Source organism: Borostomias antarcticus (genome assembly GCF_949987555.1).
Source record: "Borostomias antarcticus genome assembly, chromosome: 4".
NCBI lineage: Eukaryota > Metazoa > Chordata > Actinopteri > Stomiiformes > Stomiidae > Borostomias > Borostomias antarcticus.
In genome coordinates this window covers 36,073,156-36,088,155 of record NC_140237.1, presented here as the reverse complement: position 1 = coordinate 36,088,155, position 15,000 = coordinate 36,073,156, and the positions used below count along the sequence as shown (strand labels likewise).

Below are 15,000 nucleotides of genomic sequence, written 5' to 3'. Positions count from 1 at the left end.
TGCTCTATAAACCTGTATGGATGTTTATATATGTGCCCTATAGACCAGTTTGAATGTTTATATATGTGCTCTAAAGACCAGTGTGAATGTTTATATATGTGCTCTATAGACTAGTTTGAATGTTTAGATATGTGCCCTATAGACCAGTTTGAATGTTTATATATGTGCTCTATAAATCTTATAAACCTGTATAAGCCTGCGTAGGAGCAAGCTGGTTAGAGATTATGACCCTATAGGAGTGGGAGGGTGAGAGGTTATAAGCCTATAGGAGTGGGAGGGTGAGAGGTTATGAGCCTATAGGAGTGGGAGGGTGAGAGGTTATGAGCCTATAGGAGTGGGAGGGTGAGAAGTTATGAGCCTATAGGAGTGGGAGGGTGAGAGGTTATGAGCCTATAGGAGTGGGAGGGTGAGAGGTTATGAGCCTATAGGAGTGGGAGGGTGAGAGGTTATGAGCCTATAGGAGTGGGAGGGTGAGAGGTTATAAGCCTATAGGAGTGGGAGGGTGAGAGGTTATAAGCCTATAGGAGTGGGAGGGTGAGAGGTTATAAGCCTATAGGAGTGGGAGGGTGAGAGGTTATAAGCCTATAGGAGTGGGCTGGCATCTTACGTCCATCCTCAGCGATGACCTCCATGGTGTAGGTGCTGTTCTCTTCTCTGTCCAGCGCCTGCACTGTCTTCAGCTCTCCAGAGTACTTACCAATGGAGAAGTACCTCTTAGTGTCTCCCCTCAAAGAATACCTTCACACACACACACACACACACACACACGCACACACACACACACACACACACACACACACACACACACACACACACACACACACACACACACACACACACACACACACACACTCATTATGCTCTAGTCCGAACACAGGAAGTCTGTCTGGACCACATTTACATTACTTGGGATCAGGCTCACCTGATTGGATGGGAGTCAGGGTCATATCCTCTGATGGTGGCAATGACCCGTCCTGGCTCCTCCCCCTCCCTGACTGTGACCTCATAGTGGCTCTGCGACAGGATTGGTCCCTCGTTTACATCGTCGACGTAAATGGAGACAGTTGCCGTGGAGGCAGGTCCATAGCGACCGCGGACCAGCGCTATGGGATTCTGGGCGCTGAGGACCAGGATGTACTCGCTCTCCCGCTCAAAGTCCAGCACCTGAACACACACACACACAGCATCACCATGGAAACGCTGCTGCTAACTACAGAGGCCCTGCGCTGGGCAGAGAGACTGGGCCCTAACACTCCCTCACAGGGCTGTGGATGTGGGGAGACTGGGCGGGGCCTAACACTCCCTCACAGGGCTGTGGATGTGGGGAGACTGGGCGGGGCCTAACACTCCCTCACAGGGCTGTGGATGTGGGGAGACTGGGCGGGGCCTAACACTCCCTCACAGGGCTGTGGATGTGGGGAGACTGGGCGGGGCCTAACCCTCCCTCACAGGGCTGTGGATGTGGGGAGACTGGGCGGGGCCTAACCCTCCCTCACAGGGCTGTGGATGTGGGGAGACTGGGCGGGGCCAGGTGGGATCTTCTTGTTCCCCTTGTGGGTTCAGGTGAGTTTGATTTGCAAACAGATGCTTTTCGGTCCCTGACCAGGACCTGGACTGAGCACTTAGACTTGGTCCCCGGGCGCCATGAACGATGGCTGCCCACTGCTCCTGGCTGCCCCTGGAGGAGGACAGCTTGGATGGGAGAAATACAGGGAACAATTTCCATCGCCGACCACAGATGCATGTGTGTGTGCGTCTGTGTGTGTGTGTGTGTGTGTGTGTGTGTGTGTTGTCTGTGGTTGTCACCACTCATTCACCTGTGTGTATTTGTGTTCACTACCATGTGGCGAATAAGAAGCCTGGATCTGGGACAGTTGTACTACTGCTGAGATGGGGAACATTCACTATATTCACTATATTCCAATCACTAATGCCGGGCTCACACTGCAGGATATTTAAAATCCTAACCAATTTTGAAATCGGGTTACATCACGCACATAAGGAGAATCTTATGATATTCTTCTTGCGCATCTTAAACAAGCACACACAGCAAGATTTGAAAATAACGGCTCAGCACACACTTCAGGATCTTATCGTGCCCGAGGGAGCAACGAACCACTGGTCTCGCCGTCTCACTTGTAAAGTCGGGACGTAATAATCTTAAATATCAAACATATTTGATATTATCGGGGCTGCCCCGATGGGTCTGCGAGCCGATCGGGAGGTATAAGATTAGATCTGTAAACCCCTCACATTACAAGATAATCTGGGCCGATTATCGGCCCCGACCAACGTTCCAGACCAGATTTCTCCTCCGACTGTCGGGAGGGGTGAATCGGGGATAAATTAGCCTAAAAATCCTGTAGTCTGAGCCCGACATAAGGAAAATATGAGAGAGCCTGAACATCATTTCCCAGAAATAACAACCCTCTAACTGCACACACACACACACACACAAACACACACACACACACACTTGTCCGTCTATTTCTGTCCGTGCTGGCAGCTAAAAAGCAGCCTCTACGGTCACCTGAAAGGAGAGCAGCTTTACTGGCAGAGCAGTTTTATGTCTGTTATAAAACAAAACCTGGAAGAGACAGCGGAGCCCCCTGCCACCTGGCCGGCCGGTAAGGTCACCTGGACCCGGGGTCTGATCCACCTTCTGGGAACCCTGAGGTGGGCTGGGGGCCTGGGCACACGCAAGGCCTAATCTGGCTGGGTCTCCAGGGGGAGGAGAGAGAGAGATCTGCTGTTGGAGGGTGAGGAGAGAGAGAGACCTGCTGTTGGAGGCATGAGGAGAGAGAGAGACCTGCTGTAGGAGGAGTGAGGAGAGAGAGAGACCTGCTGTTGGAGGAGTGAGGAGAGAGAGAGACCTGCTGTTGGAGGAGTGAGGAGAGAGAGAGAGACCTGCTGTTGGAGGAGTGAGGAGAGAGAGAGACCTGCTGTTGGAGGAGTGAGGAGAGAGAGAGACCTGCTGTTGGAGGGTGAGGAGAGAGAGAGACCTGCTGTTGGAGGAGTGAGGAGAGAGAGACCTGCTGTTGGAGGAGTGAGGAGAGAGAGACCTGCTGTTGGAGGGTGAGGAGAGAGAGAGACCTGCTGTTGGAGGAGTGAGGAGAGAGAGACCTGCTGTTGGAGGGTGAGGAGAGAGAGACCTGCTGTTGGAGGAGTGAGGAGAGAGAGACCTGCTGTTGGAGGGTGAGGAGAGAGAGACCTGCTGTTGGAGGGTGAGGAGAGAGAGACCTGCTGTTGGAGGAGTGAGGAGAGAGAGACCTGCTGTTGGAGGGCTTGACTGGATGTGAAGAGTAGGTTTGTATCCAGTAAATAGAGGGAAAATCCCTACAGCCTCACAACCACGTTACAACTCACAACCATATTATACAGTTTATACATGTAAATCTATGCACACTACAGCATCCATACAACTACCACACCTCACAACCACCGTACAACCACTGTACAACCATTGTACAATCACTATATATACAGTAACCACCTCACAATCAAATGTATTAATTTGTGCTGCCTGATTCAGTTAGGAGCATCTGGCTCTGTGCAACCACCTCACAACCAAACCACAACCAAACCACAACTCTCCTCTCATATGGTCCCTTCTCTCCGGCCACTGTTATCCCATCAAAATGTGTGTGTGTGTGTGTGTGTGTGTGTGTGTGTGTGGTGTAAGCCATTATCAGCCCCTTGTTGTTTGTGCCATGCTCAGTTATTGATTCAGGTTTTTTATAGGGACGGATACAGATGCAATCTCAGAATACAGACCCAGAACAGACCCAGACCAGACCAGACCAGACCAGACCAGACCAGACCAGACCAGACCAGACCAGACCCATCCATCCATCCATCCATCCATCCATCCATCCATCCATCCATCCATCCATCCATCCATCCATCCATCCATCATCATCCACTTATCCGGGGTCGGGTCGCGGAGGCAGCAGCTCCAGCAGGGGGCCCCAGACATCCCTTTCCCTGGCAGCATCAACCCGCTCTGCCTGGGGAATCTTTAGCTGCTCACAGGCCAGTGCGGAGATGTAGTCCTGCCACCTAGTCCTGGGTCTACGCCGCGGCCTCCTCCCAGCTGGACACGCCTGGAACACCTCCCTAGGGAGGCGCCCAGGAGCATCCTCACTAGATGCCCGAACCACCTCAACTGGCTCCTTTCGACGCAAAGGAGCAGCGGCTCTACTCGGAGTCTTTCCTGGGTGACCAAACTTCTCACCGGATCTCTCAGGGAGACCCCTGACCCCATGACCCATCCTTCATGACCATAGGTGAGGGTGGGGACGAAGATAGACCGGTAGATCGAGAGCTTTGCCTTTTGGCTCAGCTCTCTTTTCGTCACAACAGTGCGGTAAAGCGACTGCAGAACCGCACCAGCTGCTCTAATTCTCCGGCCAAACTCCCTCTCCATGGTTCCCTCACTCGTGAACAAGACCCCCAGATACTTGAACTCCTTCACTTGGGGTAAGGACTCATTTCCTACTCGGAGCGGACAGACCACCGGTTTCCTGCTGAGAACCATGGCCTCAGATTTAGAGCTCTTGCTCTGGGTGTACAGACCCAGAACAGATAAAACCAGACCTGACCAGACCCAGACCCAGACCCAGACCAGACCAGACCAGACCAGACCAGACCAGACCAGACCAGACCCAGATCAGACTAGACTAGACTAGACCAGACCCAGACCAGACCAGACCAGACCAGACCAGACCAGACCAGACCAGACCAGACCAGACCAGATCAGACCAGACACAGACCAGACCAGACCAGACCAGACCAGACCAGACCAGACCAGACCAGACCAGACCAGACCAGGCCCAGAGCCAACCTCTCCCGTGTGTTGTAATGTAAACCACAGAGATCGTAGACTAGCATGTAGCTGTCCCACTTTCAGAGAACACACACACACACAGACATGCACACAAACACACACACACACACACACACACACACACACACACACACACACACACACACACACACACACACACACACACACACACACTCAAAAACATTGCTCTCCAGTGCAGGGAAGTCAAATGATATGTCTTCTTAGCCCTAACCCTTCTTCACCTTCTTAATTTCCAAAATACCTTCTTAATTTCCAATCTCTTCTTTCCGCATTCTCCTCCTCCCTATCTGCTGCTAAAGCTAAAGCTGTTTTCTTCCGCTCAAACAATTCTAATCTGTACTTTCAATCCTGAAAAACTCTTTGAAACTTTCTCTTCACTACTCCAGCCCCCACCTCCTACTCCCAACTCCTCCCTTCTCCCCGACGATTTTGACAACTTCTTTGACAAGAAAGTTTACGATATTAGATCCTCTTTCTCCCGACCCCCAGTTGACACGCCATGCACCAACCTCAACTCCCCACCTTCTCTTCCCTCTCTGCTGCCCCACCATGTGCTCGCTAGACCCTGTCCTCTCCACTCTCCTTCAGTCTGTTGCACCTGACCTCCTTCCCTTCCTAACCCACCTCATCAATGCATCTCTTGTATCAGGATGCTTTCCCACTGCTTTAAAGACACGGTGACATGGAGAGGGTCGATGTCGGAACCACATAGTTTGACTACGGGGGTTCCACAAGGGTCTGTCCTGGGTCTCTCCTCTCTTTTTTCCCCTCTACACTACATCTCTGGGTTCTGTCAATCGCTGGCATGGCTTCTCCTATAACTGCTATGCCGATGACACCCAACTGGTCCTGTCATTTCCCCCTTCTGACACACAAGTGGAGGCACGCATAGCTGGGTGCTTGGCTGACATCTTGGGGTGGATGGCGACACATCACCTCAAGCTCAACCTGGAAAAGACGTTGCTGCTGTTCCTTCCGGGGAAGAGTTGCCCGCATCGGGACCTGGCCGTCACCATTGAGGACACGGTGGTGACGTTGACTCAGACTGCGAGGAATCTGGGTGCGCCCCCGGACGACCAACTGTTGTTTTCCACACATATCACATCTGTCACACGTTCTTGCAGATTCCTGCTCTACAACATCCGGAGCATTCAACCTTTCCTCACTGAGGAAATGGTGCAGGTACTCATCCAGGCCCTGGTCATCTCCCGCCTGGACTACTGCAACTCCCTCCTGGCTGGGGCCCCGGGGTCAGCCATTAAACCCCTGGAACTTGTCCAGAAAGCTGCTGCTCGCCTGGTGTTCAACCACCCCATGTTCTGCCACACAACTTTCCTTCTTCGTTCCCTATACTGACTCCCTGTAGCGGCTCGCATCTAGTTTAAAACTCTGGTACTAGCCTACAGGGCAATAAAAGGAACAGCTCCCTCCTACCTCCAAGCCATGTTCAAACCCTATACCCCCTCTCCACCGCTACGCTCTGCTACCTCGGGCGACTGGTTTCCCCGTCACTCCAAGCCCTCTGCAGTCGATCAACAAGGTCACGGTTCTTCTCTGTCCTGGCCCCGCAGTGGTGAAATGAACTGCTCACCAACGTCAGGACAGCAGAGTCACTGCCCATCTTTCGCCACAGGCTCAAAACTCATCTCTTCAAGAAGTACTACCACTAAGGAGAGTGGTAGTACTAAGTGCAAGAATGGTAATAATAAATACAATAGGTGCTGATTATTTTAAGACATAGTCATGGCTTATTTTTCACGTGCTGTTGAAATATCTGTGTGTGTGTGTGTGTGTTTGTGGGTGGGTGGGTATTGTGGGTGTATGTGTGGGTGGGTGGGTGTGTGTGTGTTGTGGGTGTGTGTGTGGGTGGGTGGGTGTGTGGGTGGGTGGGTGTGTGTGTGTTGTGGGTGTATGTGTGTGTGGGTGTGACGGGGGCGGGGGGGCGGATGAGTCAGAGAGAAATAAACAATTTGTTGACCCATGCATTAAAAAGACATTTATTGGCCGGCTGTGGAATGAGGGATGGCCAGTATGAGAAGAGGAGAGGAGAGGAGAGGAGAGGAGAGGAGAGGAGAGGAGAGGAGAGGAGAGGAGAGGAGAGGAGAGGAGAGGAGAGGAGAGGAGGGGAGAGGAGAGGAGAGGAGAGGGGAGGAGAGGAGAGGAGAGGAGAGGAGAGGAGAGGAGAGGAGAGGAGAGGAGAGGAGAGGAGAGGAGAGGAGAGGAGAGGAGAGGAGAGGAGAGGAGAGGAGAGGAGAGGAGAGGAGAGGAGAGGGTCTACCTTGGAAAGGATGAGTGACACCTCATTGGTGTGTGTATCTGTGAGCAGGGAGAACACGTCGTCCTCGTTGCCAGACTCCAGACGGTAGTCCACCTGCCAACTGTCGCCGCCGCGCTCGTCTGCATCCCACGCCGACACCGCCGTCACCGTGGCGCCCACAGGAGCATCCTCCGACAGGTGGTAGGGGCCATACTGAGAGATGAGGGGGTGGGGTGTAAGTGTTTTTTATAAGAATTTGTGTGTGCCAGTGTGTCTGTCTGTGTTTGTGTGTGTGTGAGTTTGCCACAGTGTGTGTGTGCATGCCATTGTGAGTGCATGCCTGTGTGTGTGTGTGTGTGTGTGTGTGTGTGTGTGTGTGTGTGTGCATGTTTCCATGTCTCCTCAATCCCATGCTGTGTACCGTCTCACAATCTCCGATCAATGTGTTAGAAAGGCCTTTAATCAGAGGGACGCAAGAACAAAACACACCAGGAACACACACCAGCTACACACACTCTGTTACATACATCATACACACACTCAACTTCACACACTCAACTGCACACACCAGCTACACACACTCTAGTACACACATCAGCCTCACACACTCTGCAACTGTATATACACCAGCTACACACACTAGGAACACATACTCTGCTGCACACATCAGCGACAGTACACACACCTATCAAACACTCAGCTACACTGCTACACACACTAGGAACACACACCAGCTATACACACTACAGTATGCTACACATACTAGGAGCAGCTACACACACTAGGACCACACACCAGCAACACACACTAACAGCTACACTAACTAGGACCACACACCAGCTACACACACTATGCTACACACTCACACACCCCTCCTCCCTTCTAAGCCCTTTCCCTGCCCTGTCACCACTCAGCAACACACACCAGCTACTCCCCTCCCACCCCCCACAGCCAACAGCGGTTAACCCCACTCCCAATACCAGGTACCCCAGCCCCCCCCCCCCCCCCCCCCCCCCACCATGCCAACTACCCCATCCCCCCCCCCCCCCCCCCCAACAGCAGCTAACCTCCCTCTCTCGGTCCCTGCCCCTCCCCCCCTCCTCCCTCCATGGAAAAAGATGGCCATTCTAGCATGACCTCTTCAAGAGATTTTTCCACCTCGGTGTGCCTGTGTAATTGCGTGTGTGTGTGTGTTTGAGTGTGTGTGCGTGTGTGTGGGGGCACGTGTGTGTGCGGTGTGCCTGTGTGATTGCATGTGTGTATGTTTGTGTGTGTGTGCACGTGTGTGTGAGTGTATGTGTCTGCTTGCGTGTGCCTGTGAGATTGTGTGTGTGTGTGTGTGTGTGTTTGTTTGCCTGTGTGATTGTGTGTGTGTTTGGTTGTGTGTGCACTTGTGTGAGTGTATGTGTGTTTGAGTGTGCTTTTGTGGTTGCATTTGTGTGTGTGTGTTTGGATTTGTGTGTCTGGTGTGCATGTGTTTGTGTGTGTTTGGGTGTGTATGCGTGGTGTGCGTGTATGTGTGTGTGTGTGTGTGTGTGTATGCATGCATGTGTGTGTGCGTGTGTGTGTGTGTGTGTGTGAGTGTGTGTGTGTGTGTGTGTGTGTGTGTGTGAATGTATGTGTGTGTGCATGTGTGTGTGTGTGTGTGTGTGTGTGAGTGTATGTGCGCACATGTGTGTGTGTGTGTGTGTGTGCATGTGTGTGTGTGTGTGTGTGTGTGTGTGTGTGTGTGTGTTGGAGCTGGCTGAGAGAGGCTGTCACGCAGGCTGAGGGATGGATAGTATCGCTGGGGACTGTTCTAGAATACTGGGGACTGTTCTAGAATACTGGGGACTGTTCTAGAATACTGGGGACTGTTCTAGAATACTGGGGACTGTTCTAGAATACTGGGGACTGTTCTAGAATACTGGGGACTGTTCTAGAATACTGGACGCTAAAACATCTGCAGATGATTCCAGAAGGTTGTGCACCCCCCCTACCATCCAGAGTGGTGTCTCCCAGTCCCCTCCTACCATCCAGAGTGGTGTCTCCCAGTCCCCCCCTACCATCCAGAGTGGTGTCTCCCAGTCCCCTCCTACCATCCAGAGTGGTGTCTCCCAGTCCCCTCCTACCATCCAGAGTGGTATCTCCCAGTCCCCCCCTACCATCCAGAGTGGTGTCTCCCAGTCCCCCCCTACCATCCAGAGTGGTGTCTCCCAGTCCCCCCCTACCATCCAGAGTGGTGTCTGCCAGCGGCCTGGCCTCCTCATACTGTATCTGATGCTAGCTGAGATTATAAATAGAGCAGAGCTCTGTCAGACCTTATCAGATTAACGGACAGAACACTGTCCACTCGGAACACAAAGTGAGAACAGAACCTGCAATGAAACAGAGATTAGGGAGGTCCAATATCCAACTTCCTGCTCTCCTCCACTCCTCCTCCTTCACATCCTTCTCCTCTCCTCCTCTTCCTCCTCCTCTCCTCCTCCCCTCTGCCTCCTCTCCTCTCCCCCTCCTCTCCCCCTCCTCTCCTCCTCCCTTTTCCCTCCTCCACTTCCTCTCTTCCACTCCCATCTCCTGTACTCAGTGAAATCAGATGAGTCTGCATGTGAGGTGTGTGTGTGTGTGTGTGTGTGTGTGTGTATGTGTGTGTGTGTGTGTGTGTGTGTGTGTGAGAGAGAGAGAGAGAGAGAGGGGGGGGGGGGGGTTCTATTAGGTGTGTGTGTGTGTGTGTGTGTGTGTGTGTGTGTGTGTGTGTGTGTGTGTGTGTGTGTGTGTAAGAGAGAGATGCTCTGTATGAGATGTGTATCAGGAGTGTGTGAGAGCTGTGTGTGCGTGGTGTGTATGTCTACGAGGTGTGTGTTTGTGTGTGAGGTGTGTGTGCGTGTGTACAGTATGTGTGTAAGGTGTGTATGTGTGTGTGTGCAAGATGTGTGTGTGTGTATGTATGTGTGTGTGTGTGTGTGTGTGTGTGTGTGTGTGTGTGTGTGTGTAGGTGTGTGTGTGTGTGTGTGTGTGTGTACCTCATGTTGAGAGAAGACTGGTGGGTTGTTGTTCTCGTCCTGTACCGTCACGACAACCGTACAGGAACTGTTGAGACCTGGATATGACATCATCACAGCTTCCTGTTAGTGATTGGCTGAAGCTCAAAGGACGGCAGAGCTGAGTGGATACATTTTATTTTTGATGGCAACGTTCCCGCTGAAATTGACTAAACACTGGCAGTGTGTGCTAGCCATTTTTTGCACAATTGCTTTTCCAGCCTGAGTCAGTACAATGCAGGCTTTTCAGATAAACTCTTTCTGAATGATCAATCAATACCAACTATCTGTGGAAATTATGCAGAAACTGTAAGTAATTATGCTGTGTTTGTTTGCATATAGTACTAACGCTAGCTAGCTAACACAAACAAACTCCCCTTTTGCCTCAACCCGGATTCTCGATCATACAGTATGTTAGAGTAGCGTTAGTGGAATGAAATTGGTAGACTTCTAGTTCACCGAGCGGTCAGTAAAAATGATCAAATGTTAAAAAGTGGACATCATTGGATTCCCCTCAGCCTACAGAATCTAGCTTTTATTGTTTGTAGTCAAATGGTGTCATAGCCTGGTGGTGTGTAGCTAGCGACTGTAGCTAGAGGTAACAGCATGCAACCATGGAGATAATAACATGGGCACTAACGCTATCATGTTTAGTCAGGGAGAGAGGACAACGTTCTCATCTTCTCTATACTGTAAATACAATTGACTTTAACTCATCCCTGTACTCATCCAGTCCCCCTGCTGTCGTCATCCAGTCCTCATCCAGTCCCTGTGCTGTACTCATCCAGTCCCCCTGCTGTCCTCATCCAATCACCAAGTCCTCCTCTAGTCCTCATCCCTGTCCTCATCCAGTCCTCATCCAGTCACCCTGACCTACTACTGACATACTCTCTCTCTCTTCCAGTGTAGTTATACTGAGAATAATTAGCAGTCTAAGTATACAGTATAGTTACTAGTCAGGGTAGAGTTAGTAATCAGGATAGAGTTAGTATTCAGGGTAGAGTTAGTATTCAGGATAGAGTTAGTACTCAGGATAGAGTTAGTATTCAGGGTAGAGTTAGTATTCAGGGTAGAGTTAGTATTCAGGGTAGAGTTAGTAATCAGGGTAGAGTTAGTATTCAGGATAGAGTTAGTATTCAGGGTAGAGTTGGTATTCAGGGTAGAGTTAGTAATCAGGATAGAGTTAGTAATCAGGGTAGAGTTAGTATTCAGGATAGAGTTAGTATTTGGGATAGAGTTAGTACTCAGGATAGAGTTGGTATTCAGGGTAGAGTTAGTAATCAGGATAGAGTTAGTATTCAGGGTAGAGTTAGTACTCAGGATAGAGTTAGTATTTGGGATAGAGTTAGTACTCAGGATAGAGTTGGTATTCAGGATAGAGTTAGTATTCAGGATAGAGTTAGTATTTGGGATAGAGTTAGTACTCAGGATAGAGTTGGTATTCAGGATAGAGTTAGTATTCAGGATAGAGTTAGTATTCAGGGTAGAGTTAGTATTCAGGGTAGAGTTAGTATTCAGGGTAGAGTTAGTAATCAGGGTAGAGTTAGTAATCAGGATAGAGTTAGTATTCAGGGTAGAGTTAGTACTCAGGGTAGAGTTAGTATTTGGGATAGAGTTAGTAATCAGGGTAGAGTTAGTAATCAGGGTAGAGTTAGTATTCAGGGTAGAGTTAGTAATCAGGGTAGAGTTAGTAATCAGGATAGAGTTAGTATTCAGGGTAGAGTTAGTATTCAGGGTAGAGTTAGTAATCAGGGTAGAGTTAGTAATCAGGATAGAGTTAGTATTTGGGATAGAGTTAGTAATCAGGGTAGAGTTAGTAATCAGGGTAGAGTTAGTAATCAGGATAGAGTTAGTACTCAGGGTAGAGTTAGTAATCAGGGTAGAGTTAGTAATCAGGATAGAGTTAGTATTTGGGATAGAGTTAGTAATCAGGGTAGAGTTAGTAATCAGGGTAGAGTTAGTATTCAGGGTAGAGTTAGTAATCAGGGTAGAGTTAGTATTCAGGGTAGAGTTAGTACTCAGGGTAGAGTTAGTAATCAGGGTAGAGTTAGTATTCAGGGTAGAGTTAGTATTTGGGATAGAGTTAGTATTCAGGGTAGAGTTAGTAATCAGGGTAGAGTTAGTATTCAGGGTAGAGTTAGTATTCAGGGTAGAGTTAGTAATCAGGGTAGAGTTAGTACTCAGGGTAGTTAGTAATCAGGGTAATGTTAGTAATCAGGGTAGAGTTAGTACTCAGGATAGAGTTAGTAATCAGGATAGAGTTAGTATTTGGGATAGAGTTAGTAATCAGGGTACAGTTAGTATTCAGGGTAGAGTTAGTATTCAGGGTAGAGTTAGTAATCAGGATAGAGTTAGTATTCAGGGTAGAGTTAGTACTCAGGATAGAGTTAGTAATCAGGATAGAGTTAGTATTTGGGATAGAGTTAGTAATCAGGGTAGAGTTAGTACTCAGGATAGAATTAGTAATCAGGATAGAGTTAGTATTTGGGATAGAGTTAGTAATCAGGGTAGAGTTAGTATTCAGGGTATAGTTAGTATTCAGGATAGAGTTAGTAATCAGGGTAGAGTTAGTACTCAGGATAGAGTTAGTAATCAGGATAGAGTTAGTATTTGGGATAGAGTTAGTAATCAGGGTAGAGTTAGTATTCAGGGTAGAGTTAGTATTCAGGGTAGAGTTAGTATTCAGGGTAGAGTTAGTACTCAGGGTAGAGTTAGTAATCAGGGTAGAGTTAGTATTCAGGGTAGAGTTAGTACTCAGGGTAGAGTTAGTATTCAGGGTAGAGTTAGTACTCAGGGTAGAGTTAGTAATCAGGGTAGAGTTAGTATTCAGGGTAGAGTTAGTACTCAGGGTAGAGTTAGTAATCAGGGTAGAGTTAGTATTCAGGGTAGAGTTAGTATTCAGGGTAGAGTTAGTACTCAGGGTAGAGTTAGTATTTGGGATAGAGTTAGTATTCAGGGTAGAGTTAGTAATCAGGGTAGAGTTAGTATTCAGGGTAGAGTTAGTACTCAGGATAGAGTTAGTATTCAGGGTAGAGTTAGTACTCAGGGTAGAGTTAGTACTCAGGATAGAGTTAGTATTTGGGATAGAGTTAGTATTCAGGGTAGAGTTAGTATTCAGGGTAGAGTTGGTAATCAGGGTAGAGTTAGTATTCAGGGTAGAGTTAGTAATCAGGATAGAGTTAGTACTCAGGATAGAGTTAGTAATCAGGGTAGAGTTACTAATCAGGGTAGAGTGAGTAATCAGGATAGAGTTAGTAATCAGGATAGAGTTAGTACTCAGGATAGAGTTAGTATTCAGGGTAGAGTTGGTAATCAGGGTAGAGTTAGTATTCAGGGTAGAGTTAGTAATCAGGGTAGAGTTAGTAATCAGGGTAGAGTTAGTATTCAGGGTAGAGTTAGTATTCAGGGTAGAGTTAGTAATCAGGGTAGAGTTAGTAATCAGGATAGAGTTAGTAATCAGGGTAGAGTTAGTAATCAGGATAGAGTTAGTATTCAGGATAGAGTTAGTACTCAGGATAGAGTTAGTAATCAGGGTAGAGTTAGTACTCAGGATAGAGTTAGTAATCAGGGTAGAGTTGGTAATCAGGGTAGAGTTAGTATTCAGGGTAGAGTTAGTACTCAGGATAGAGTTAGTACTCAGGATAGAGTTAGTACTCAGGGTAGAGTTAGTATTCAGGGTAGAGTTAGTAATCAGGGTAGAGTTAGTACTCAGGATAGAGTTAGTAATCAGGATAGAGTTAGTAATCAGGGTAGAGTTAGTATTCAGGGTAGAGTTAGTATTCAGGATAGAGTTAGTATTCAGGGTAGAGTTAGTATTCAGGGTAGAGTTAGTAATCAGGATAGAGTTAGTATTCAGGGTAGAGTTAGTATTCAGGGTAGAGTTAGTAATCCGGATAGAGTTAGTAATCAGGGTAGAGTTAGTATTCAGGGTAGAGTTAGTATTCAGGGTAGAGTTAGTATTCAGGATAGAGTTAGTATTCAGGGTAGAGTTAGTAGTCAGGGTAGAGTTAGTAATCAGGATAGAGTTAGTATTCAGGGTAGAGTTAGTAATCAGGGTAGAGTTAGTATTCAGGGTAGAGTTAGTATTCAGGGTAGAGTTAGTAATCAGGATAGAGTTAGTATTCAGGATAGAGTTAGTAATCAGGATAGAGTTAGTATTCAGGGTAGAGTTAGTAATCAGGGTAGAGTTAGTATTCAGGGTAGAGTTAGTACTCAGGGTAGAGTTAGTATTCAGGGTAGAGTTAGTATTCAGGGTAGAGTTAGTACTCAGGATAGAGTTAGTACTCAGGATAGAGTTAGTAATCAGGATAGAGTTAGTACTCAGGGTAGAGTTAGTATTCAGGGTAGAGTTAGTAATCAGGGTAGAGTTAGTATTCAGGGTAGAGTTAGTATTCAGGGTAGAGTTAGTACTCAGGATAGAGTTAGTATTCAGGGTAGAGTTAGTAATCAGGGTAGAGTTAGTACTCAGGGTAGAGTTAGTATTCAGGATAGAGTTAGTAATCAGGGTAGAGTTAGTATTCAGGGTAGAGTTAGTACTCAGGATAGAGTTAGTAATCAGGGTAGAGTTAGTATTCAGGGTAGAGTTAGTATTCAGGATAGAGTTAGTATTCAGGGTAGAGTTAGTATTCAGGGTAGAGTTAGTAATCCGGATAGAGTTAGTAATCAGGGTAGAGTTAGTATTCAGGGTAGAGTTAGTATTCAGGGTAGAGTTAGTATTCAGGATAGAGTTAGTATTCAGGGTAGAGTTAGTAGTCAGGGTAGAGTTAGTAATCAGGATAGAGTTAGTATTCAGGGTAGAGTTAGTAATCAGGGTAGAGTTAGTATTCAGGGTAGAGTTAGTATTCAGGGTAGAGTTA

At 48.1% G+C, this 15,000-nt stretch overlaps 1 protein-coding gene across 1 annotated transcript in view; it reads right to left on the bottom strand.

The window, feature by feature from the left end:
• Window positions 1-15,000, bottom strand: part of cdh16 (cadherin 16, KSP-cadherin) — a gene marked incomplete at both ends in the record, with an annotated part of 35,015 nt that overhangs the window by 2,795 nt on the left and 17,220 nt on the right. Inside the window, 4 exons of the mRNA XM_084437490.1 lie at window positions 608-738; window positions 923-1,164; window positions 7,146-7,337; window positions 10,127-10,203. Coding sequence (XP_084293616.1) covers window positions 608-738; window positions 923-1,164; window positions 7,146-7,337; window positions 10,127-10,203 — 642 coding nt within the window. The remainder of the gene's footprint in view (window positions 1-607; window positions 739-922; window positions 1,165-7,145; window positions 7,338-10,126; window positions 10,204-15,000) is intronic.